Raw genomic sequence first — 25,276 nt, 5'->3', positions numbered from 1 at the left:
AAAAAAATCGGATTAAAAAAAAATTTTTTTACAATGTATTTACTAGCATGTGGCAAATAATGTGATTAAATCCTCAAGACAAAGCTATTTCAATTCTAACTTGGTAGCTGGTCAATATAAATGCTAGGCTTCTCCTAGTTTTGTTGCATGAATTGCCTTGATTTTTAAGGGTTTTTTTATTTTCAAATAACTGGAAGACCATTTTTCATCAGACTAACCTAGGATCAAAACAGAAGATAACCAGTGGTCTAAAATACAGTCAAGTGGGCTAAAATTTAGAGGTCAATCCTGCAGAGACTTAAGTATGAGAGTAATTTACTCATGCATAATCTTATTTGAGACTACTCATGCTTGAATCTTTGCAAGATTGGGTCCTTAGTGTGCAAATTAAAATACAGTCTGCATTTATAATTAAACATTTTAGTTAGAGACCTTAGTTTTCTTCTGCCAAATAACTGTTGAGGACTATGGTCTGAAAAGCTTTAAAAACAGATGTATTTAAACTTGTAAAATTATTCCTTCAACTGAGAAAATGTTTTAAAGTGTTCATGAGGCTGACACCTTGAACGTCAAGTTTCAATCCAAAACAAATATTTACATCTGAATTATAAAGGATTAACAATATGTATTTATTATGCAAAGGCTATCAATCTCACAAACAGGAAGCACACCCCACACTGCAATGTACAGTACAGGGGCAACGAGTTTTACTCAGCTGAAGACCATGAGCTTGATCCTGCAAGATGCTAAGCACACTGGTTCCAACCTAGCAAAACCCTTCAGCATCTACCTAACTTTAAGCATGTCAATAGTCCTAATGAAGTTAAAGGGACTATTCATGTGCTTAAAGTTAAGCATGTGCTTAGGAGCTGTGCTGGACTAGGTCAGAGTGTTCAGCACTTTGAAGGATCAAGCCCCACAGTGTCAAGTAGCCAGAAGCCTGTTAGCCATACCTTGCTTGCATTAAACAGATATGACTTCAGAGATGGCGACCAGGGGTACACCTACATTGCAATAAAAAAAAAAAAAAAAACCCGACACTGATTCTCAGAGCCTGGGTCAATTCACTTGGGCTCATGGGGCTCAGGCTAAAAACAGCAGGGTAGACGTTCAGGCATGGGCTGGAGCCCCCACACCCTTGCAAAGCTTCAGACACCAGGCTCCATCCCAAGCCCAAATGTCTACACCGCAAGTTTTAGCCCCACAGCCCAAGTAAGCTGAACTGAGCCAACCGTGGCTGTGCTTAGGGTCTTAACTGCAGTGTAGATATACCCTACCGGTCCTAGTCCATTATTCACAGAGTACTTTAGTATCGATGAAAGACAGTTGTTACCCAGGGAACACCTAATGCCCCAGTTTGATCCACGCTCTATATTAAAAAGATGAGAGCCTTATTATGGAACTCTCTGGGCAGCATTTGGCAGACAGGCCACAGCACAACCAGCCCTGGGGCGGGACTATATATATATATTTTAAAGTCAAATACATTCATTTTTAAACTTACCACCAGTTTACTGAACTTCAGAAAGTTAGGAATTTGATCATCTCCTTAAATGCTTCAAATCCATTTTTGCTTTTTCAGAACTGCCAGCGCTGCTGCTTTGACTTCCCATTCTCAGATCCAGACCCCTTCATCCACAGCATTGCCCTGGCCTAACTCTTATGCTTGTCGAGACATCCATGCCTGAATCCTGGAAGTCAGTCCAGTGGGAACATCTAGCTTTTAGGTTTACTCCTCTGCTTTGGACTCCTTTCAGTGATGGAAGGATAGGCTTCTAACCACACTATGATACATTAAGATGTGTATTCTTGTGTGATAACAGTACACTCAACAAGCTGACACACTCTGCCTTTGATTACAATTATATGACCACCCAGACACCTCAGAATTTTGTATTCCACCACAACACTTTCCCAACCCATAAAATGACTCTTTAAAAATATCATGTTGCCTCTATATAACTCCATGGTATGCCCCCCATACTTGAATACTTGTGCAGATGAGGTCACCCCATCTCAAAAAATATATATTGAAATTGGAAAAGGTTCAGAAAAGGGCAACAAAAATGATTAGGGGTATGGAACAGCTTCCCTATAAGGAGAGATTAAAAAGACTGGGACTTTTCAGCCTGGAAAAGAGACGGCTAAGGGGAGATATGATTGAGGTCTATAAAATCATGACTGTTGTAGAGAAAGTAGATAAGAAAGTGTTGTTTACTACTTCTCATAACACAAGAATTGGGGGTCACCAAATGAAATTAATAGGCAACAAACAAAAGGAAGTATTTCTTTACACAATGCACAGTCAACCTGTGGAACTCTTTGCCAGAGGACGCTGGGAAGGCCAAGACCATGACAGGGTTCAAAAAAGAACTAGATAAATTCATGGAGGATAGGTCCATCAATGGCTATTAGCCAGGATGGGCAGGGATGGTGTCCCTAGCCTCTGTTTGCCAGAAGCTGGGAATGAGTGACAGGGGATGGATCACTTGATGATTCCCTGTTCTGTTCGTTCCCTCTGGGACACCTGGCACTGGCCACTGTTGGAAGTCAGGATACTGGGCTAGATGGACCCTTGGTCTGACCCAGTAGGGCCATTCTTACGTTCTTATGTCCAAACTGAGAGCAACACTCAATGAGCAGGGAACAAAATAGAACAAACAAAGGAAATCCTTTTTTAAGAATGTACTCCAAGGTATACAGCCTTATTTCTTTTGTACAACAGAGAACTACAGCATTAAGACTCAGTTCTGCTCTGACACTTGAGTTCATTCATGCATGCTGTGTGAAGTAACTTATTTGACAAAAACACAAGGCACTGAGGTGTATTTGAGGGCAGAACTGAGCCCTTTGTGACAAAGGAGAGGTCAGAGAGAGCTTTATAAGTGGGGGAAGACAGTTACTGATGGTTTGTCTACATTTTGAGTTAGTGCATCCCAGTGGGGATGTAAATTCTAGTCAGCATCAGTGTGTCACGCATTAACTGGCCCACATGGACTCTGCTGGTGTGAACTATCTATTCCCTCGTGCCCGTTAACATAGTACCCAGGACTACATTTACACACACTAGCATGCCACGCCACCAGCAGAGTCCACACTGGTGCGTCAGCACATGGCACACTGATGTGGACTAAAACTGACACCCCAGAGGTGTGCACTAATACACCATGTAGAAAAGCCCCTAGAGTAGCTGGAGAGGCCATATTTTGGTCTCCTTGACTGGTTTAAAGTAAACAGTGAAGTGACCTTCCAACACATACCCAGCACAGATGTTACAGGTTCAGATTCTGACGGCTGATTCTGACTTATGTCACTTGGGACACAGTGCCTCTAGCTTTATTCCAAAGCTTATGTGAAAAGCTGAAACTACTTAAGGACAGATAAAACATGTAGTTGCATAATAACCAGTTATTTGGAAATTTTGAAAGAAAGAGTGATAGGCTACCATAGTAGCTTTTGTTTCATGTTCTCTGTGTATATAAAATCTCCCCACTATATTTTCCACTGTATGCATCTGATGAAGTGAGCTGTAGCTCACGAAAGCTTATGCTTTAATAAATTTGTTAGTCTCTAAGGTGCCACAAGTACTCCTTTTCTTTTCACAGCAGCCTTGTGACTAATCTGCATTGCCATGCTGGAGACCTGGATTTAATTTCTAGTCCTAGTCTTTTCTGCTTTCCGGGTCAGCAAAGATTGGGAGTGCTGCAGCATACCATAGAGATGGACAAGGAAGAAGTCCCTGACTTTGTGAAATGCCAAGTTATTTCAGCTCTATCTAAGGAAGTGGACTGAGCTGGGCTGGGCAGGGCAGGTTTTAATTTTTTGACATTACTGTTCTTGTTTGAGTTTCTAACTATTCATTGTTAACACACCTAGAGTGGTTCTGGGAGGCTCACTGTATAAACTGGAAACAAACAAGAACTCTATCATTCAGAAGGATGAAAGGACTGAGTCAGAGGAGCTGCTTGCTATGTGGTTAAGATCTGCTGGGCAGACTCTAGTTAACCCTGTCCCCAAACCTTGGCTAACCTTGGTTGACAACATGATAAGATCCCACCAACACTACAAATTTGAATCCTCTTGTAATCAGGGCAGGTGACAATTGTGTTGTAACTGGCTCTCTTATAGCTGTGGTCATAGTCACAGCTCAGGGACTAGAGAGTGAGGAGTAGAACAGGAGGAAAGTAGTGGGATCCACCAGAGATACAGTGTTTTCACGGTGGAGAACCTTCAGTAGAACTGAACACAATATCATACACGGAATAAAAAATATTGTAACAAACAAAAACAACATCTGTACAGTAGCCTCCCAAGTGTCCATATTGCCCTCGGGCATCATGGTGTCAGAACCAGGGTTTAAATCATCTAAAGACGGGACAGAGAAAGGAATCATTTGTCTTTCAGGTTGGGTCTATGCTAGTCTTGTATGGCAAGTTACCCACTGTTGCACTGCTGTTCGTGGATCTGTGCCAACGGCAGTAACAAGGGAGCACAAATGTAGAAAAGACACCTGCATTTTATCACTGTCATCTAACCCAGCTCAGAGTAAGTCTACAATGACAGGACAGTAAATATTTGCCTGTTCACATTAGCACTCCCCACTGTTGCTACCACTAAATGAGCTGCACCAGGGAAACTATGACAGTGGAAGATTTTTTTGAGAAAGGCTAGGGAGGCACAACGTTTTATACTGCAAGTCAGAGAAAGCAACCCTGACCACTATGGTACACTGCAGCAAAGGGCATCTAATTGAGCATGGTGATCTGTGAGGTGTACTCCATTCTCCTGAACAAAAACACAAAAAAGGGTATGGAACATGTAAACAATCCTCTCCTCTTTGTACAACCAACTAATCTATATATTGTCATTACAAAGATCAGCTGGAATGGCAAATGAAACAGATCAGCAAAAATTCTTGCTTCCTTTTGTTGTTCCTTTTACATATCACAAACTATCACGATACCGTGAGGAAGGCTTGGTGGGGTCATGGCCAAAAAAATGGGAAAAGTCATCATTTTAGTTTACGAAAGACAAAGTCAGGGCACACAATATTTTAATTAATATTAACGTTGTCACAAGAAATGAGAAAATTCAAGTAAATAAAACAAATGTACAGTTAAAGTTTAAAGCCATTCAATAATATTTACACGTTAATTAAATACCTCACACTTCAGTGTCTTAGATATTTAGAGAGCCAACATTTCAATGGGAAGTACATGCCTAACCTTCTTCGGTGCTTTTATAAATTCCACTAGGCGCCTATCTGCATCTTTAGGTGCCTAAATACCTCTGCAAATCTAGCCCTGACTCATCATAGAGAGGGACAGAATGGGAAAACAGCACTGTAGCTCCAGTGCAGCCATCTGACAGAGTATGACTGAGAGCATGAGTTGGGAAAGAACCATCAGGCCTTCCAGGGAGTCCATCGACAGGAGCTAAGGTATTTACCCACAGGACCTGGATGCAGGCCTACAATGGAACTAAATGAGACAAAGTATGCCTGTAGATTCTTAACAGCAATATGGTTCATCATGTATTATAAGATAAAGATGCCTCAGAAGCCTATATATGAGGCTGCAATTCCAGCTCATGGAACTGGCAATATAACCATAGTCATCAGAAGCCCAAGATGTAATCATAACCTTATGTCAGCTTGGTGTACATTACTCCTTACAATTTACACATAAGGTCATAATCTTACGTCCCTGGTGCAATATACGTAGGCTTGACAGAATCTGATTTTTTTAAAGAATTCAGTGGATAATTTTGATATATATTTTTAAGTTTTTTAATCATTTTAATTAAATAACTGTCTGACCCACCCCATAAATTTAATGACAACAGACACTGAGATTCAAAAGTTAAAGCTTTATAACCAGTAAAACACAAACTGTCAACATCTCATGTCAAAATATACAAAGTAAATATCCATAAATTGAACTCTACTAAGTTCTCAAGCAGCATTTTTCTTATTTTGTCCATCTGCATATTCCTGTCATTGATGGAAATATTTTTCATGTGTGTGTGTATGTATGGCAAAACTGACATTTACCAATGAACAGCTCATCCTTCCAAGCCTAAATATACAGCTTAATGAGTATTGTATTTTAAGATGGCTACAGAGATAAGAGCAAATCGATTGTACTTACAGTTCCAGGCCTTGTGAAGTCAATACTATGTGCTATACTTTGTCTCATTTGATTGCTAAACAAACGAACACAGACACTTTGAAGATATTCTGGTGTGATCTAAAATAAAGAAACAAACCAAGCACATGGAATTACATAACATTTCCATTTGACTTCAGCCAGGTACCTGTTCAGGAAGTCAATGTTTCCCAACCTATCAGTGGGTCACAGGAAAGTTCTAGATGGGTCTTGGACCCGGTGTGGAGGTGAGACCCTGCATGCGGAGGAGAGGGTGGGAAGGGGGAGCAAACCCGCCCCGTAATCACCCTGCAGCAGTGGCTTCTCTCCCCAGGGGCTGGGCCCAGTTCTGGATTTTGTGACCTGGCACGTCACAGCCCACCCAGGTTTGTCCCAGCCACCATTCGTGAAGGGGGATGGACAGGACAAACTTGAGTGGTGCTGCGACCCTTTACGCCAGATTGCAGCACCACTCACTCAAATTTGGACTCGCTGCCCCTCCATGACGGCAAACCTGAATGGCACCGCGACTCTGTGCACCAGGTCACAATGCCCAGAGCAGGGAGCTGGGCCCAGATACATGGGATTGGAGCTGTCTCTGCAAGGTGAGCGCAGGGTGGGTTCACTCTCTACCTCCCTACCCTGGGGCTTCCCCTCTGCACTAGGCTGGGATTAGGGTTGCAGTACCAAGGTGGCCGGTGTGGGTGGCTGGTGCCTCCTTGGTGGGGCACCAAGGAGCAGGAGGAAGCAAAGGATGCTGGCCTATGAATTTGGGGCCTCCTGACTAATTTGGATCCTGGTGGGGGGAGGAGGATGTCACAAAAAAAAAATTAAAAAAAAAAAAAGACAAAATGGAGTTGGTGGGTCACCTTAGATTTGGGATAGCTCAGTGGTTTGAGCATTGGCCTGCTAAACTCAGGGTTGTGAGTTCAATCCTTGAGGGGGCCATTTAGGAATCTGGGACAAAAATTGGGGACTGGTTCTGCTTTGAGCAGCAGGTTGGACTAGATGACCTCCTGAGGTCCCTTCCAACCCTGATATTCTATTAGTCTATAAATGTTTTGGGAAACCACTGCAGTAAGTGGTTTTCCAAGGAAGTGCCAAAAATGAAAATTCACCACATTAAAGTCTATGTACAAGTTTTCTTTTGTTAAAAGGGAAGTTAAACCAAGAATAAATACTAAAATGGCAATACTACTGAGAATTATGAGGTAACAACTCACCATAACCCTGCCTAAACAAATGATAGAGCTCAAAGCATTCACAGACAGCTATCCAGGAGAGAGAGTAAGCGCATGTCACGTACATATACACTTTTGTGCTTCATTTCATACAATTCTAATGTTGTTTACAGTGAGCTTTAGGGTTTTGGGAAAATAAAATCACAACAGCTCTGCCTCCCAGGGAAATGGCCATACGCTTCCTGGATATCGGGGGATTTGAGGGTTGGGATGTTCACACTTCTTTCCCCCTTGCTGAGTATAGGGGCTCCTGGACGGGGATCTACCTGCCTCAAAGCAGCTGAAAGCTCTTCAGTAGCTGAGAAGCCTGCTCTTTCCTCTCCAGGGAACCCCAATTCGTGATATCTCTTAGACCCCCCCTAACAGCTGCAGTAGCAAGGTTCCTGAAGCCCTCAAAGTGTAAAACAACATTATTTTAAATAGTCCAGTTTGGGGCCACAACTGTATTGTTTGTTTTTTTTACAAAGTGATGGGCAGGGACACACCAATACTTTCAATCAGAACTAATATACTTCCAACATGATTCTATTCAAAGTTCAAAACCACCTTAAAAAGAAAAGGAGTACTTGTTGCACCTTAAAGACTAACAAATTTATTTGAGCATAAGCTTTCGTGAGCTACAGCTCACTTCATCGGATGCTTGAAGTGGAAAATACAGTGGGGAGATTTTATATACACAGAGAACATGAAACAATGGGTGTTACCATACACACTGTAACAAGAGTGATCAGGTAAGGTGATTTATTATCAGCAGGAGAGTGTGGGGGGGGGGGGTTTGAACCTTTTGTAGTGATAATCAAGGTGGGCCTAAGTTAATTGTATCCCGTTTGCAAATTAATTCCAATTCAGCAGTCTCTCCTTGGAGTCTGTTTTTCAAGTTTTTTTGTTGAAGAATTGCCACTTTCAGGTCTGTAATCGAGTGACCAAAGAGACTGAAGTGTTCTCCGACTGGTTTTTGAATGTTATAATTCTTGACTTCTGATTTGTGTCCATTTATTCTTTTACGCAGAGACTGTCCAGTTTGGCCAATGTCCATGGCAGAGGGGCATTGCTGGCACATGATGGCATCTATCACATTGGTAGATGTGCAGGTGAACAAGCCTCTGATAGTGCGGCTGATGTGATTAGGCCCTATGATGGTGTCCCAAAACCACCCTGAAGTCAGAGCCAGGGTAGAAACATTGATCTACAACTCAGGAGCACCACCAGCTGGACACATTTGGGAAGGATCAGATGATGCACTTTACTGTGCAAAGGAAAACAAAAAGTCAAAATAATAGCTCCTTAGCCTGACACAGCTCCATGTAAGAACACAGGGAATATCACTTTGGACAGCACTGCACCAAGCTAGGGAATGGGAGCAACGAATGACTGGACATTTACTCCCAACTATTTTCAAAGCTAGTGTGATCAGGCACCTTTCCCATCCTGTTCTACAGCAAAGTCCACACACTGTGGCAGATCATAAATTCCTTTCATGGTGCCACTTTAACACTGCTTCGTCAGCAGAAAGCAACCCTAAACTCAGAGTCACCACAGCACCGGATTAACTCTCCTGTGGGCCCGGGGCTATTGGATTTTGTGGGACCCCTGTATACAAGTCTTTTTCCTAATTTAAAACAAAATCATCACAATTATGGCACTGAGGCTATTAACACTATACTAACCTTGCCTTTTAATTAACATAAAGCCAGTTTGCGGTTACATTTCAGTCTTAAAACATGTAGAATATAGTTAAGTTAATTCAAAATAGCCTACTTCTTACCTTAGAACAGCTGTTATATTAGTTTCTTTCTGGGAGGGAGTTTGGGTACAGAAGGAGGCTCCAGGCTGGGGCAGAGTGTTGGCGTGAAGGAAAAGGTGAGGGGTGTGGGCCTGGGAGGGAGTTTGGGTGCAGGAGGGGATTCCGACCTGGGGCAGGGGTTTGCGGTGCAGGAGGGGGTGCAATGTGCAGGCTCCGTCCACGAGGCGCTTACAACAGGCAGCTCCCAGCTGGCAGCACAGCAGGGCTCAGGCAGGCTGCCTGCCTGCCTGCCAGCCATAGCCCCACGCTGCTCCCGGAAGCGGTCGGCTGCTGGCATGTCTCCGTGCGCCCCTGGGGGAAAGCATGTCTCCATGCGCTGCCCGCACCACAAGCGCCACCCCCGCAGCTCCCATTGGCTAGTTCCTGGCCAGTGGGAGCTGCAGGGATGGTGCTGGGGGCAGGGGCAGAGCATGGAGCCGCCTCCCCGCCAGGGCCACAAAGACGTGCCAGCAGCCGGCCGCTTCCGGGAGTGGTGTGGGGCCCTGCTGTGCCGCTGGACTTTTAGGGGCCTGGAAATCACGATCGACTGGCAGAAGCTCCAAGATCGACCAGTTGATCGCAATCAATGGGCTGGTGACCTCTGAATTGTACATAATTATGGATTTATTTTTGCAGAGGCCACCCTTAGCCCGAGACCCTGGGCTGCAGCCCCTAAAACCCCTGCATTAATCCAGGCCTGGTAACCAGCCACAAGAAGTTCACCCTAGTGTAGGGGGATCCTTCAGTGGCACAGAGCAAGTGTAGCGACTCCAACCTCCGCTCTCCCACAGCCAGCAATCCATGGCTACCTTAACAGCCCCTGGAAGCTACTGGAAGCCAGCATAATTAAGAAAAACCTTCAGGCTGTTCCAAGTTATATTGGAAGACTAGACCAGCACAGAGTCAGGCCTTGTCTATACTACATAATTAAGTCGACCTAAGTTTGGTGGCTGTATGTCGACCTCAGTAATTACTACAGTGGTTCATGTCCATATTATGCCCTCTCTGTTGGTGGTGTGCATCCTCACCAGAAACACTTCTACCGACTTAACTTTGTAGGGTACTGTGGGGCTCTGACAGCCGTGAGCCCCGCACAGGGCTGAAAGCCAACAGGCAACGTAAGTAACACAGTGTCTAAACAGACACTGCCTCACCCTAACTACATTGACCTAAGTGCTACACCTCTCACGGAGGTGGAGTTATTAGGTCGATGTAGTGGGCGAGTTACATCAGTGGGAGCAACACTGTAGTGCAGACACTTACAGAGTTAGGTTGAGGTAAGCTGCCTTACATTGACCTAACTTTGTAGTGTAGATCAGGCCTTAGGCCAGGCTTAAGGACAGAGACAGACTTTCAAGGACATCTTTGCAATGCCTCTACCCGAAGTTGGGCTGTGCATTCCTGAGTCACAGACAGGGATCTGAGCCTCTTTGCACAGACACAACTCCCCTTCTTCGTGGGAATTTTTCTTTACTAACTAAGTTAACATAACACAAAGTTCAGCTTGGGGGATGGAGGGCAAACACCCTTGCACCACCCAGATCCTGGGTTAGCCGGGAGACTGGTATAAACTAGAAACGCTCAGGGGGTGTCTCTAATTTAAAGCAGCCTCCCAAGGGCTGTCATGTGCTGTGCCACAGTCCATAATCTCCATACAATTGTGCGCTATGAAGATTCCCCCTTCCTACCCCTATGCCAGAGCCCACAAGGGGAGCAGCATAGAAACAATTATGCTTGCAGTATACTGTTTCCGAGCTGGGGTAATTCTATTCCAGCCCTTTGTGGCGCCTTTATCCTACCAGAGCAGCATGCAGGGACGAAGGGAGAATCTCTCCCCAAGATTTCCGTTTGTCTATTAAATGCATGCTGTACTTACAGAAACACTGAGCTACCATTAATCTTAACTTGCACTTCAGGCAGATTCTACTTCCATTTCCTAAAGCAGAACCATGTACACACTTGGGGCTCATCTTACCATCTTGCCATTGACTGTGGCCTCGAGGGAATCCACCAGCTCAGCAGTGACCCCGATGAGATTGTGATAGTCTACCTGGATTTTATTAAACCGTTTAAGGTAGGTCATGCTCCTGCGCTCAGCCTCCACTAGCTGCTGATGAAGCTGCTGCAAGATTTCTATGAAGAGGTTAAAAAAGAAAACAACTTATTCTTCTGATCAAAAAAGGCAGAAACACAGTTTTATTGCTTTGCAGGACAACAACTTTGCCTGCTGCCATAGAATTTTTTTAGTCCCAAGATGGAGTTAGAACAAATTCACTTGTAGCTGTGGGCAATTCCCTCTTGTCCTATCCATTCAATGAAGCTACTATCACAATTACTTCTGCAGTTACAAGTTCTGTCACCACAAATAAGGCATTGTAATCCCCTGGAAGCATCAGGCCAGAGGATGCTGCTTAAAATAGAGGTGAAAAGAGGGGGAACCTGTTTCTATGTAAAACCTCCAAATAATCAGAAATTAAAGGAAATTCAGAACAAAATGCGTGACAAAGTGCAGCACAAACTTGATTCACTGAACTCTGGTTATCAAAGAATCATAGGACTGGAAGGAACATCGAGAGTTTCATCTAGTCCAGTCCCCTGCACTCAGGGTAGTACTCCTTCCTAGGCAGTCATTTCCCATTTTGTATGTGTGCAACTGATTACTCCATTCAGGAAGAAATACTTTGCATTTGTACTTATTGAATTTCATCCTATTTAATTCAGACCATTTGTCCAGTTTGTCCAGATCATTTTGGATTTTAATCCTATCCTCCACAGCACTTGCAACCCCTCCCAGCTTGGTATCATCTGCAAACTTTATAAGTGCACTCTCTATGCCATTAATGAAATTGTTGATGAAGATATTGACCCAGAACTGATCCCTGCAAGACCCCACTCGTTATGCCCTTCCAGCAGACTGTGAACCACTGATAACTACTCTCTGGGAACGGTTTTCCAACCAGTTTTGCACCCACCTTATAGTAGCTCCATCTAGGTTGCATTTCCCTAGTTTGTTTATGAGCTCATGCGAGACAGTGTCAAAAGAAAAGGAGTACTTGTGGCACCTTAGAGACTAACAAATTTATATGAGCATAAGCTTTTGTGAGCTACAGCTCACTTCATCAGATGCATTCAGCTTTACTAAAGTAAAGATATAACATGTCTACCACTTCCCCCCATCCGCAAGGCTTGTTACCCTGCCAAAGAAAGTTATCAGGTTGGTTTGACATGATTTGTTCTTAAATCTATGTTTACTTATCACCTTATTATCTTCTAGATGTTTGCAAACTGATTGCTTAATTATTTGCTCCATTATCTTTCTGGGTACAGAAGTTAAGCTGACTGGTCTGTAATTGCCCGGGTAGTCCTTATTTCCCTTTTTATAGATGGGCACTATATTTGCCCTTTTCCAGTCATCTGGAATCTCTGTTTGGATTGTTTTGTAATTTGCATCTCCGTGCTGCGCTCTCCAATCCCATGGCACAGTGAAGAGGCTTCCAGCTGGCTTCAACTATCATGGTTCCATTGCATCCAGCCAGCATCTGGTCCTTGCAGCCAGGGTTCAAGAATCCAGAGCAGAGGCAGACTCAAAATACAGTTTAGTCCCAAAGGATGTGACCCTTTGTTACCTCAAGCTTAGACCAGTGATTCTCAAGCTATCTGGTATGGGGACCAGCCATTTTTTTTTTCCAGTGTGCGCGCAGACCGGCAGCCAACGTGCCAGTCCGCGGACCACCACTTTGAGTAGCACTGGCTTAGACTACAATGCGTTAATTCAAGTTACTTGAAACAACAAGAGGTAAAACATTTTCTAACAGAAGGGTTATTTTGAAGTTGGAGCTGTCACTTCAAAGACAAAACCAGCAAGAGGTGAAGGAGGACCCTTAATTGCTAACTCATGGAGAGCCATGGTGCTTTGGCGGTAACATGAATTAACTAAGCATTTCCTGTAGTAAAATTTGTGATGACTGTTTTTGTAAATACAGATGTGCAATGCTTTTTCTCTGTCCTAAATCACTATGCATTCTAGACTTAAAGAAAAAGTGAATTGTACAGACTATAATTTTAAAATATCTAGTCATCCTTCTACATTACAACATTCATGGAATTTTACCAATTCCCCAATAATTCCCTGCATCTTCTGCCTTAGAAGCCCCTGGGGGGGTGGGGGGGCAATTTCACCATGTACTTTGGCAGATAATTCCTCTGCCTAATGGACTTGGCAATTAGCAGAATTTGCAATCACAGTAGAACCTCAGAGTTATGAACACCTCGGGAATGGAGGTTGTTCATAACTCTGAAATGTTTGTAACTCTGAACAAAATGTTATGGTTGTTCTTTCAAAAGTTTACAACTAAACATTGACTTAGTAAAGTTTCATAGCAGTATTATGCAGAAGAAAAATGCTGCTTTTAACCATCTTAATTAAAATGAAACAAGTACAGAAAGTTTCCTTACATTGTCAAATCTTTTTTTAAACTTTCCCTTTCTTTTTTTTTAGTAGTTTACATTTAACACAGTACTGTACTGTATTTGCCTTTTTTTTTTTTTGGTCTCTGCTGATGCTTGATTGCATACTTCCAGTTCCAAATGAGCTGTGTGGTAGACCAGTCAGTTCGTAACTCTGGTGTTCATAACTCTGAGGTTCAACTGTATATTGCACCCATATTGACCACAGAAAATAATTCCACTTTTTCTTTTATTTATACTTCTTCTACAACAAAAGGGATAATAAAGTACATTAATGGGTTACATTTCTGTTACATTTTGTTCTTTCACATCCAATTGCTTTTGGGGTAAACAGAACACCAATACAAACTAAACAACAACGTTATTTTAAATTTTAGTTTTCAAGCCTAATCCCTAGATCCCTGCTCTCAAGGAACAGCAGTAATCTGTATCACATTACTGACTACCAATAATGGCATAAACATACAAACAGAAGATGGGAATTTGAAATTGCATGGCATAGTGGACAGGGTCACGAGCCAACAAAAGCTATAAAATCTGCTGGCGGGCCACGAGACAGTTTGCTTACATTGACCATCGACAGGCACGACCACCCGCAGCTCCCACTGGCCGCGGTTCGCCGTTGCCCACCAATGGGAGCTGCAGGAAACGGCGGACAGCACGTCCCTGCAGCCCGCGCCACTTCCTGCAGCTCCCATTGGCCGGGAACAGCGAACCGTGGCCACTGGGAGCTGCGGGTGGCAGTGCCTGCGGACAATCAATGTAAACACTGTCTTGCGGCCCACCAGCGGATTACCCTGACAGACCGCAGGTTGCCCACCACTGCTATAAAGGGAAGCAGAGGAACTCTACAATTATTGCTGATGTTTTTATTTGCTAGAACGTATGTTTTAAAGTAGCTAGACACTCAATAGAGCCAGAAGAGTTCCCAGAAGTCACCTACTCCAGGACAGGCCTAACAAAGAAAATAACAGAACGCCACTAGCCGTCACCTTCAGCCCCCAACTAAAACCCCTCCAACGCATTATTAAGGATCTACAACCTATCCTGAAGGATGACCCAACACTCTCACAAATCTTGGGAGAAAGGCCAGTCCTTGCCTACAGACAGCCCCCCAACCTGAAGCGAATACTCACCAACAACCACATACCACACAACAGAACCACTAGCCCAGGAACCTATCCTTGCAACAAAGCCCGTTGCCAACTGTGCCCACATATCTATTCAGGGGACACCATCACAGGGCCTAACAACATCAGCCACACTATCAGAGGCTCGTTCACCTGCACATCCACCAATGTGATATATGCCATCATGTGCCAGCAATGCCCCTCTGCCATGTACATTGGTCAAACTGGACAGTCTCTACGTAAAAGAATAAATGGACACAAATCAGATGTCAAGAATTATAACATTCATAAACCAGTCGGAGAACACTTCAATCTCTCTGGTCACGCAATCACAGACATGAGGGTCGCTATCTTAAAGCAAAAAAACTTCAAATCCAGACTCCAGCGAGAAACTGCTGAATTGGAATTCATTTGCAGATTGGATACTATTAATTTGGGCTTGAATAGAGACTGGGAGTGGCTAAGTCATTATGCAAGGTAGCCTGTCTCCCCTTGTTTTTTTCCTGCAAAACCCCCCCCAAGACGTTCTGGTTAAACTTGGATTATTGCTATGCACATTGTAAGATGAGCTGTTGCCAGCAGGAGAATGAGTTTGTGTGTGTGGTTTTTGGAAGGGTGGGGTGGGGGGGGGTGAGAAAACCTGGATTAGTGCTGGAGGTGACCCACCTTGATTATCATGCGCATTATAAAGAGGGGTTTCAAAGGGGGATGGGCTGTTGCCAGCAGGAGAGTGAGTTTGTATGTGTGTGGGGGGGGGGGGAAGGGTGAGAAAACCTGGATTTGTGCTGGAAATGGCTCTACTTGATGATCACTTTAGATAAGCTGTTGCCAGCGGGGGAGTGGGGTGGGAGGAAGTTTTGTTTCATGGTCTCTGTGTGTATATAATGTCTTCTGCAGTTTCCACGATATGCTATGCATCCGATGAAGTGAGCTGTAGCTCACGAAAGCTCATGCTCAAATAAACTGGTTAGTCTCTAAGGTGCCACAAGTACTCCTTTTCTAGACACTCAGCCATCTTTGCTCCTACGGTATGAAGATGGCATTTTACTTATCTGTAAAACAAGACTGAATACTTACTGTGGAACTAGCTGGTGAATAATTCCCAAGGATCAACTTTACTACAGCACATTTAACAGAACTAGGACTTCTTTTATCAGATGTCAAAGTTTTATGGAGTGGCAGGAATGCATTCAATCCCTCCCCCAGTATGAAACAATGCAGCTTTAAATGAACGCATGGGGAAAAGCACACACAAGTGCTTAAGACACAAGACCAGGAGTCAGAAGAACTAGATCCTATTTCCTACTTGATAAGAGACTTGTTCTGTGATCTTGAGTAACTTTGCCGCCTTTTGCCTCAGTTTCCCCACTCTGTAAAATGGGGATAATACCACCCTCCCTCACAGGGGTGTTGTGAACGTGAATTGTTGTTTCTAAAGTGCTTTGAGATCCTCATTCGGAGAGTGGTACATGCCTACACTGCATATCCCAAGCACAAATTCTTAGGAAGTTCAGAACATTACAGTTACTGTGACACCTGATCTCAGTACCTTCCAAGCCATCCTTTGCAGTCCCAGACCAGTTAAATTTTGAGGCGTTATGGGCCAATTGTGAACAAAACTATCAGATCATTGTATAGTAAATTATTTTCTGACAAAACTGTTTCACCAAACATCATAAACTACATCAAACTGTCCAGAAGGACAATACTCAAACTGAACTGCTCCATAAAACTTTCACTATCAATGAAAAAAAAATACAAGTCACTATGTAATCTTTTTTAAAAAGTCATTCAAAAACTTTTGGCTATACACAGATAATGATGAAAATGAAGTGGAGCATGCAGAGAAGCTGCATTCTCTTACTTCTAAGCTGTGTTTTCTGCAGTTTGTGAATAAAAGGACAATTATAGTATGCTCACAGTTCTCTTTCCCCTCTTCCCAAAGAATTGCCTCTTTCTGAGAGTCACTTATAATGAATCCTGCAGATGCAGGACGCTGCAATTTGTGACTGCATCTTTGTATCCAACTGCAAGTCAAGCCATTTCGGGGATTTTTTTCTAGAGCAGATAGCCAGAAACTCAGTGGGAACCAATAACAGCTGATCTTTGGGCAAATCATAGATCAAATACATATCTGGCAAAATGAAGAATCATAGAATTGGAAGGGACCTCAAGAGGTCATCTAGTCCAGTCCCCTGCACTCGTGGCAAGACTAATTATCTAGACCATTCCTGAGAGGTGTTTGTCTAACCTGTTCTTTAAAATCTCCAATGATGGAGATTCCACAACTCCCTACACAATTTATTCCAGTGCTTAACCACCCTGACAGTTAGGAAGTTTTCCCTAATGTCCAACCTAAATCTCCCTTGCTGCAATTTAAGCCCATTGCTTCTTGTCCTATCCTCAAAGGTTAAGAAAAACAATTTTTCTTCCTCCTCCTTGTAACAACCTTTTACATACTTGAAAACTGTTATGTCCCTGCTCAATCCTCTCTTTTCCAGACTAAACAAACCCAACTTTTTCAATCTTCCCTCAGAAGTCATGTTTTCTAGACCTTTAATCATTTTTGTCGCTCTTCTCTGGACTCTCTCCAATTTGTCCACTCCTTCCTGAAATGTGCTGCCCAGAACTGGACACAATACTCCAGCTGAGGCCTAATCAGAGCGGAGTAGAGCAGAAGAATTACTTCTCGTGTCTGGATTACAACACTCCTGCTAACACATCGCAGAATGATGTTCGTTTTTTTTTTTTTTTTTTTTTTTACAACAGCATTACACTGTTGACTCATATTTAACTTGTGGTCCACTATGACCCCAGATCCCTTTCCGCAGTACTCCTTCCTAGGCAGTCATTTCCCATTTTGTATGTGTGCAACTGATTGTTCCTTCCTAAGTGGAGTACTTTGCGTTTGTCCTTATTGAATTTCATCCTATTTATTTCAGACCACTTCTTCAGTTTGTCCAGGTCATTTTGGATTTTAATCCTATCCTCCAAAGCACTTGCAACCCCTCCCAGCTTAGTATCGTCCGCAAACTTTATAAGTATACTCTGTATGTCATTATCAAAATAATTGATGAAGATATTGACCCAGAACTGATTCCTGCAAGACCCCACTCGTTATGCCTTTCCAGCATGACTGTGAACCACTGATAACTACTCTCTGGGCACGGTTTTCCAACCAGTTTTGCACCCACCTTATAGTAGCTCCGTCTAGGTTGCATTTCCCTAGTTTATTTATGATAAGGTCATACAGGACAGTATCAAAAGCTTTACTAAAGTCAATATATACCACTCAACCGCTTCCCCCCATCCACAAGGCTTGTTACCCTGTCAAAGAAAGCTATCAGGTTGGTTTGACACGATTTGTTTTTGACAAATCCATGCTGACTGTTACTTATCACCTTATTATCTTCTAGATGTTTGCAAACTGATTGCTTAATTATTTGCTCCATTATCTTTCCAGGTACAGAAGTTAAGTTGATGGTCTGTAATTCCCTGGGTTGTCCTTATTTCCCTTTTTATAGATGGGCACTATATTTGCCCTTTTCCAGTCCTCTGGAATCTCTCCCGTCTTCCATGACTTCTCAAAGATAATTGCTAATGGCTCAGATATTTCCTCAGTCAGCTCCTTGAGTATTCTAGGATGTATTTCATCAGGCCCTGGTAACTTGAAGACATCTAATTTGTCCAAGTAATTTTAACTTGTTCTTTCCCTATTTTAGCCTCTTCTGATCCGACCTCATTTTCATTGGCATTCACTACATTAGATGTCCAATCACCACCAACCTTCTGCGTGAAAACCGAAACAAAGAAGTCATTAAACACCTCTACCTTTTCCACATTTTCTGTTATTATTCACCCCTCTCCCCACATTGAGTAATGGGCCTAACCTGTCCTTGGTCTTCCTCGTGCTTCTGATGTATTTGTAGAATATTGTCTTGTTACACTTTATGTCTCTAGCTGATTTGATCTCGTTCTTTGCCTTGACCTTTCTAATTTTGTCCCTACATACTTGTGTTGTTTGTTTATATTCATCCTTTGTAAGTTGACCTAGTTTCTACTTCTTTTAGGACTCCTTTTTGATTTTTAGATCATTGAAGATCTCCTGGTTAAGCCAGGGTGGCCTCTTGCCATACTCCCTGTCTTTTCTATGCAGTAGGATGGTTTACTCTTGTGCCCTTAATAATGTCTCTTTGAAAAACTGCCAACTGTCTTCTATTGTTTTTCCCCTTAGACTTGCTTCCCATGGGATCATACCTGCCAACTCCTTGAGTTTGCTAAAATCTGCCTTCTTGAAATCCATTGTCTTTATTTTGCTGTTTTCCCTCCTACCATTCCTTAGAACCATGAACTCTATCACTTCAGGATCACTTTCACCCAAACTGCCTTCCACTTTCAAATTCTCAACCAGTTCCTCCCTATTTGTCAAAATCAAATCTAGAACAGCCTCTCCCCTGGTAGCTGTCTCCACCTTCTGAAATAAAAAAATTTCTCCAATACATTCCAAGAACTTATTGGATAATCCATGCCCTGCTGTGTTATTTTCCCAACAGATGTCTGGGTAATTAAAAACTTTGAAATGGACAAAACTTCGAAATGACAACATGGTAAGCAAACTTACTGAGGGAATCTAATTACACAATTGCCTAAACTATAAAATATTCATAGAATTACAAAAATGTAGGGCTGGAAGGGTCCTCGAGAAGCCATCAAGTCCAGCCCCCACACGTTGAGGCAGGACAAAAAAAAACCTAGACCATCCCGGACAGGTGTGTTTGTCTACCCTGTTCTTAACCTCCAATGATGGAGATTCCTATTTAAGACCATTTCCATTGGACATATCCAAAGACAGATGTTCACACAGAGAATACTTTGCAACATATTACTCATGAAACATATATCCACTCATTGTTCATTTGCTTTTCATAAGTTTGATGGGGAACATTTTCAGTGATGAGAATAACTCTTGGAACTATGGTCAGCAGGAAAAACTACACACTCAAATGCCTGTACATCCCACGGAACGTATTTAAGCATCTCAACATTTAAGAATTCTTTCCACACATGCAGACCACACGATGCTACAGAAATTTTATTTTATACACTTTGCACTGTGCTGCTTTGTACTATCCGTAGATCTCATTTTTTAGGAATTAACCATTGTCATCTGCTGAAAGGTTTACTAGCTTTCAAACTAGGAACCTGGACATCTTGGTAGCCTTCCAAGTTCAGTTGTTTTTGTTTTTCATCTGTCAAACTAAATCTCCATTTCAGAAGGCCCCACATAGTCTTCACATCACAGAATAAAACACAATACATCACAAGAAAAATCTATGCTATGAGGTTATAAAAATGGATTCATGGGTGTGAACCTTGCCACTGTTTTTGTCAACAGGAAATACAAAAGAAAGCTGCTAGTCAATCTCCAAAGATGCTATTTCCTCAATTTTCCTTTAAGTACCCAGGATACAAGCAAAGCCTGGGGGCCATAGATGCTGACTTTTCGTTTTCCCTGGGGGTGCTCCACCCCTCCTCTGTCCTGAGGCCACACCCCCATGCCACCCCTTCCCCCAAGGCCCCGACCCTTCCCACCCCTACTCTGCTCCACCTCTTTCTGTTCCCACTCCATCCCCTCCCCGAGGCCCCCACCCATTCGCTGCTCTCCGCCCCACTTGAGCCGCTGATCAGCTCTTTGGAGGCATCATTGAACAGGTCCTTGGCGGCACCCCCGATTAGCTGATCACGGGTGCCGCCAAACAGCTGTGTCTGGTAGGTGCTGAGCACCCACTGTTTTTTTTTCTGTGGTGCTCCAGCCCTGGAGCACCTACAGAGTCAGTGCCTATTCCTGGGGCTTTGCTTGTACAGCACCAACATTTTGTAGTTCTTCAGATCTGCCTAATCAAACAAAAAACCTACAGGGGAAATTGTAAGGTAAGCACACCACCCAGACAGCTTTTAAAACCATACAGGTAAAAAATGTCTTGTGGCAAACAGGTGAGGAGCCAGAGCATCCAGCAGGTTAATCAGGAAAGGTAAACACTCTAAACTCTCCAGCACATCCTCCAGAGCATTTACACCATCTCGTCTAACCTCAAAGTGCTTCAGCATGTCAGAGACTAATGACTGGCAACGGTTTACAAAAGGCTGTGTTCAGAACTCTTTGCCATGCTACATTTCATTCATGTGTCCCTTATTAATTTTGTTTGCATTTCTACTTCATTGATAAAGCAAACACTCACTCATGTCTCCAACAGTGAGCCTGTACTATGGATCTCACTGTGAGTCTTCTGCAGGAGATTTTGGAAGCACGTCACAAAGCTCACACCTCAGACCCAATTCCCTTTAGATGAAGCAGGCCTCAAACAATCTTTTTTAAAGTCTAAACAGACCTAAATTCTAAGGAATAAAACAGAGCTACATATTAAGGCCTGAAACTGCCATCAGAGCTACACAGGCACACCCATGCAGACTCATAACCGAAGTCAGGAGAACAAATTAATATTTCAGAAAGGAGTAATTTCCTCAGTACTCTCACTTTTGGAAAAGTACAAGCTAGAAAGATGCCTCTGTTACTTAATAAAATCAAATGAAACACAAAACACAAAATAATGAAGCAAATGACGGAAACGTCCAACATTAGAAGACAAACCTCATTTGTTTTAATAAACCAAATTAGCAGAATACAAAAAATAAATCCTCAGAGTAAAATAAACCAACATAATATAAGAGAACATAGGGAAAATGTTCAGAAGCAACTAAGTGATTTAGAAGCCTAAGTTTCATTTTCTGAAGTGACTTAAGCACTCAGGTGCTTAAGACGCACTGACATTCAGGGAAACCTAGGCTCCACTCCCTTAGGGTATGCCTGCATTGCACCTGGGAGTGAGCCTGTACTATGGATCTCACTGTGAGTCCTCTGCAGAACTTACCCTAATGCGCTAAAAGTAGCTGTGTAGAGGTTGCTTTTGTGAGGCACTGTATCTCAAAATAGCACCCCAAAACCCCCATATTCACCGCTATGATGATATGTTTTGTACAAAGTATGCCTTGTGAGGTATCATTTGGAAAGTTATAATCTGTTGAGCATCATTGTTCTGTCAAAATGTTATGTATCATTAGGAGATTTTGCTACATGTTTGTTACTGAAACATGTTAAGAGTCTGGGAAACACCCAGAGACTAGCTCTTCAGTAGCACTCTAGGAGTGACCAACACCCAGCCAGGTGTCAGAGTACCATCACCAGCCATGCACCAGCAGGAGAGTTGAAAACAAGAGATTTACAATTCACACACAAGACAGTTGCTGGAGCATGTACACCATAGGGCTGCCTAAGCCCCAGGATACAGCAAGGATCTTTCCAGCACCTGGAGGAGAGTATAAATAAGGGACAACGACATTACCATGTCACCTCTTCTCCCTCACGTACACTGAATGCAATAAGATCTTTTGGAAGATAAAAACATTTGTAGTGGGGGGCGTGGTTTCCAGTTAGCACAGACTGCTGTAAGTTTTTGCATAAGACAAACCATCCACTTCAAATTTGACTTAGCTTGATAAAGTTTAGGAATTAGACTGGGATTTTATCTTTTATTTAGGGCTGTCAAGCGATTAAAAAAAATTAATTGGGATTAATCGCACTGTTAAACAATAATAGAATGCGATTTATTTTAATATTTTTGGATGTTTTCTATATTTTAAAATATATTTATTTCAATTACAACACAGAATACAAAGTGTACAGTGCTCACTTGATATTTATTTTTGATTACAAACACTTGCACTGTAAAAAAGAAACTTCAATTCACCACACTGAAGTACTGTAGTGCAATCTCTTTATCATGTAAGTTGAACTTACAAATGTAGAATTATGTAAAAAAGAATAACTGCACTTAACAATAAAACAATGTAAAACTGTAGAGCCTACAAGTCACTCAGTCCTATTTCTTGTTCAGCCAGTCACTCAGACAAACAAGCATTCAGTGTTGGGAGAGGACAGGGCAGGGGGGAAGTAAGCAATGACTTGTGCAGGAGGAGGTTCTGGGAGGACAAGGGGTAACGATGTGTTGGCGGGGGAGCAAGCAATGACTTGGCACAGGACGAGGGTGAGGGAGGTGTTTTGCTGCTGTTTCTGGAAAGGTAGTTTCTAGTACTGGGCTCATCAGGCTCACCTCCTTTTACTGAGCTAGGTGGGCTCCCTTCAGCTAAGTGAGTCTTTCTTTGCATGGGAGGGTGGATTTTACCTCGGGGACTCATCATACTGCAGGGGAGGAGAGGCTGGTACAGGGAGGCTGAGCTCACCAGGCCCATGTTCTCTATGGGGTACCTCCGGAGCAAACAGCCTATTAAAGGGAATGGGGCACAACGCAGGGGGGTTGGTCCCAGGAGTGAGGGGCCAGCTGGGAACAATAGGGCCCCGGCTGGCTAGGGTGCCGATACGTCCTGTTTTGGCCAGGACAGTCCCCATTTCCAGCTCTGTCCCTCATGTCCTTACTTCTTTGCCAAACCTGGTTATTTGTCCTGGCTGCAAGGCAGAGCAGAGAGAGGTGGCTGCCCGGGGACCAGCTAAAGGCAGCATTGCCCAGCAGCAGGAAAGTGGAGAAATTTGCTGCTGGCAGGCAGTGCTGGCTTCAGAGCTGACCCCTGGGCGGTGCAGAGCTTGAGACAGCGGGGTGGCGGGGGAGAGGATCAGCCTCAGCTTAGGGGGCGTGGAGCTCGGGGCGGGGAGGCTCGGGCGAGCCCCTGGCCGTCCTGTTCTTACTTTAAAAACGCCGGGATGAGAACCAGGTTACTTTCTCTAGCCTCTTTTCTTCCCGCCCTCTGGTGGCGGCTTGTGTTATTGCGTCTGACCAGACAGGCTCTCCAAAGCAGCTCATGCTCCCCTCCCGCCCAGGGGGTCTGCGATTAACACACATTAAAAAAATTAACACGTTAATGTCAGATAATTTGACAGCCCTAATTTTATTTCTTTTTGTAATCAATTCTGAATTTCTATACCTATACCACTTATACGTCTCTTAAAACCTATCTTTCTATAGTTAATAAACTTATTTCAGTGTTTTACCTAAGCCAGTGCAGTTTTGGTTGAAGTTTGGGGAGTCTACTCAGGTTTAAAGGCTGGTGCATATCTGTACCCTTTGATGGCATGACAAACTAATGAGCTTACTCTGACCTAGGGGGTCTTGAGCAGTGTCAGGTGCACATTTTTGGGGTGCAAGGCTGGGACTAGGGATATATGAGGGTCGTCCTATATGTAACTCAAGAATGGCTTGGCATAGCACTCTGGAATATGTCCAGGGATGACCTGTGTGCTAGAGGCTGGGGTGAGTGAGCAGAGTGGCCACTCACACAGCAAAGCAGGGCATAGGGCACACCAGACTGGAGAGTTAAGGGTGCACAACCATCCAACAGTCTAGATTGTACCCCGGGCAGGTCATAGCTTTGACGCTGTAATTTGACCTCGATCTTAGACTCTTAAGCCCACCTCCTCCTTGAGAGGACCTTGAGAGCCCAGACTCCAGCCTGAGCCACAATGTCTACACAGTTATCTGTAGCACGCTAGCGCAAACCCTGGTGAACCAAGTCTGTTAACCCAGGCTCGCTCCCAGATGCAATGTAGACACACGCTCGGGTGCTTTTGAACATTTATAAACAAAATATGACAAGAAAATTACTCCAAAACTAACACATTTTTATCAGGGTTAAACCAATTGGTTCAATATTAGGAATCTAAAGGAAAAAACCTGAAGGGGAATTAAAGACAATAAAACTCATTGTTTCTCTGCAAACCCCTGCAACTTCCAGAATAACTGACTTAAGATTTGAGAGCAGAGGATCTATATATATACAGCTATAAATACATACTGGAGAGGAATTCTAGGAAAACTGTATCTAATCAGGATAGCAACTTAATCTAACTTGTATCTAATCAGGATAGCTTAAATATGCACCTTTTACCAAATCCTCCATATGATCTGTTTTTAAGTAAAAATGTCACTAAAAACAAGCTGGAAATACAACCTCTGCCATTAGGCCCTTTGGCAAACTGCCTCTGGAATGTCCCACTGACTTCAATGCAGTCCTTCCTATAAGAACTTGTAGGATTGGGGCCTTAATTTTAAGCCGTTTTTTGCCCAATTTCATTAGCTTTCCTCTCACCCTAGGCCTATCCTCCTCTCACAGTTACAGCTGCTGGTAGTATAAACCTTCCCTAGCAAATCTGATCATTTACCTTTGCTGCACTGTCCATTCTCCTTCTGTTGTAAGAGAGAGAGTAGTTCAGGAAAACATATCTCCATTTAAGGGGTATTTAGGATAGGGACATAGACCAATGGACTGAATCAGTATGGCACAATCAAGTCCAGTGTCCATACTGCTTCTGGCATTACTGCCTAATGCTTTGGGGGAAAAGAAAAACCCCACGAAGCACCTAGCCTGATGTGTAATGTTGCACAGAAACATGAGAGAGCCTCTTTTCTTATTCCTGCAGACATCATTTTATGCTCTGAAGCA

General features: G+C 43.2%; 1 protein-coding gene across 12 annotated transcripts in view; it reads right to left on the bottom strand.

The window, feature by feature from the left end:
• ARMC9 (armadillo repeat containing 9) overlaps positions 1-25,276 on the bottom strand; it is a 118,651-nt gene that overhangs the window by 79,571 nt on the left and 13,804 nt on the right. For 10 of the 12 annotated variants that reach the window (XM_043522328.1, XM_043522329.1, XM_043522324.1 and 7 more), the window contains 3 exons: positions 24,996-25,020; positions 11,146-11,303; positions 6,150-6,248 (listed from right to left, as the gene is read on the bottom strand). In XM_043522328.1, coding sequence (XP_043378263.1) covers positions 6,150-6,248; positions 11,146-11,303; positions 24,996-25,020 — 282 coding nt within the window. The remainder of the gene's footprint in view (positions 1-6,149; positions 6,249-11,145; positions 11,304-24,995; positions 25,021-25,276) is intronic. The other 2 variants (XM_037908677.1, XM_043522330.1) reach the window with 1 other exon arrangement.

The sequence above is a fragment of the Chelonia mydas genome, chromosome 9 (genome assembly GCF_015237465.2).
Source record: "Chelonia mydas isolate rCheMyd1 chromosome 9, rCheMyd1.pri.v2, whole genome shotgun sequence".
NCBI classification, from domain to species: Eukaryota; Metazoa; Chordata; order Testudines; family Cheloniidae; genus Chelonia; species Chelonia mydas.
This window is presented reverse-complemented; position numbering and strand designations above follow the sequence as displayed.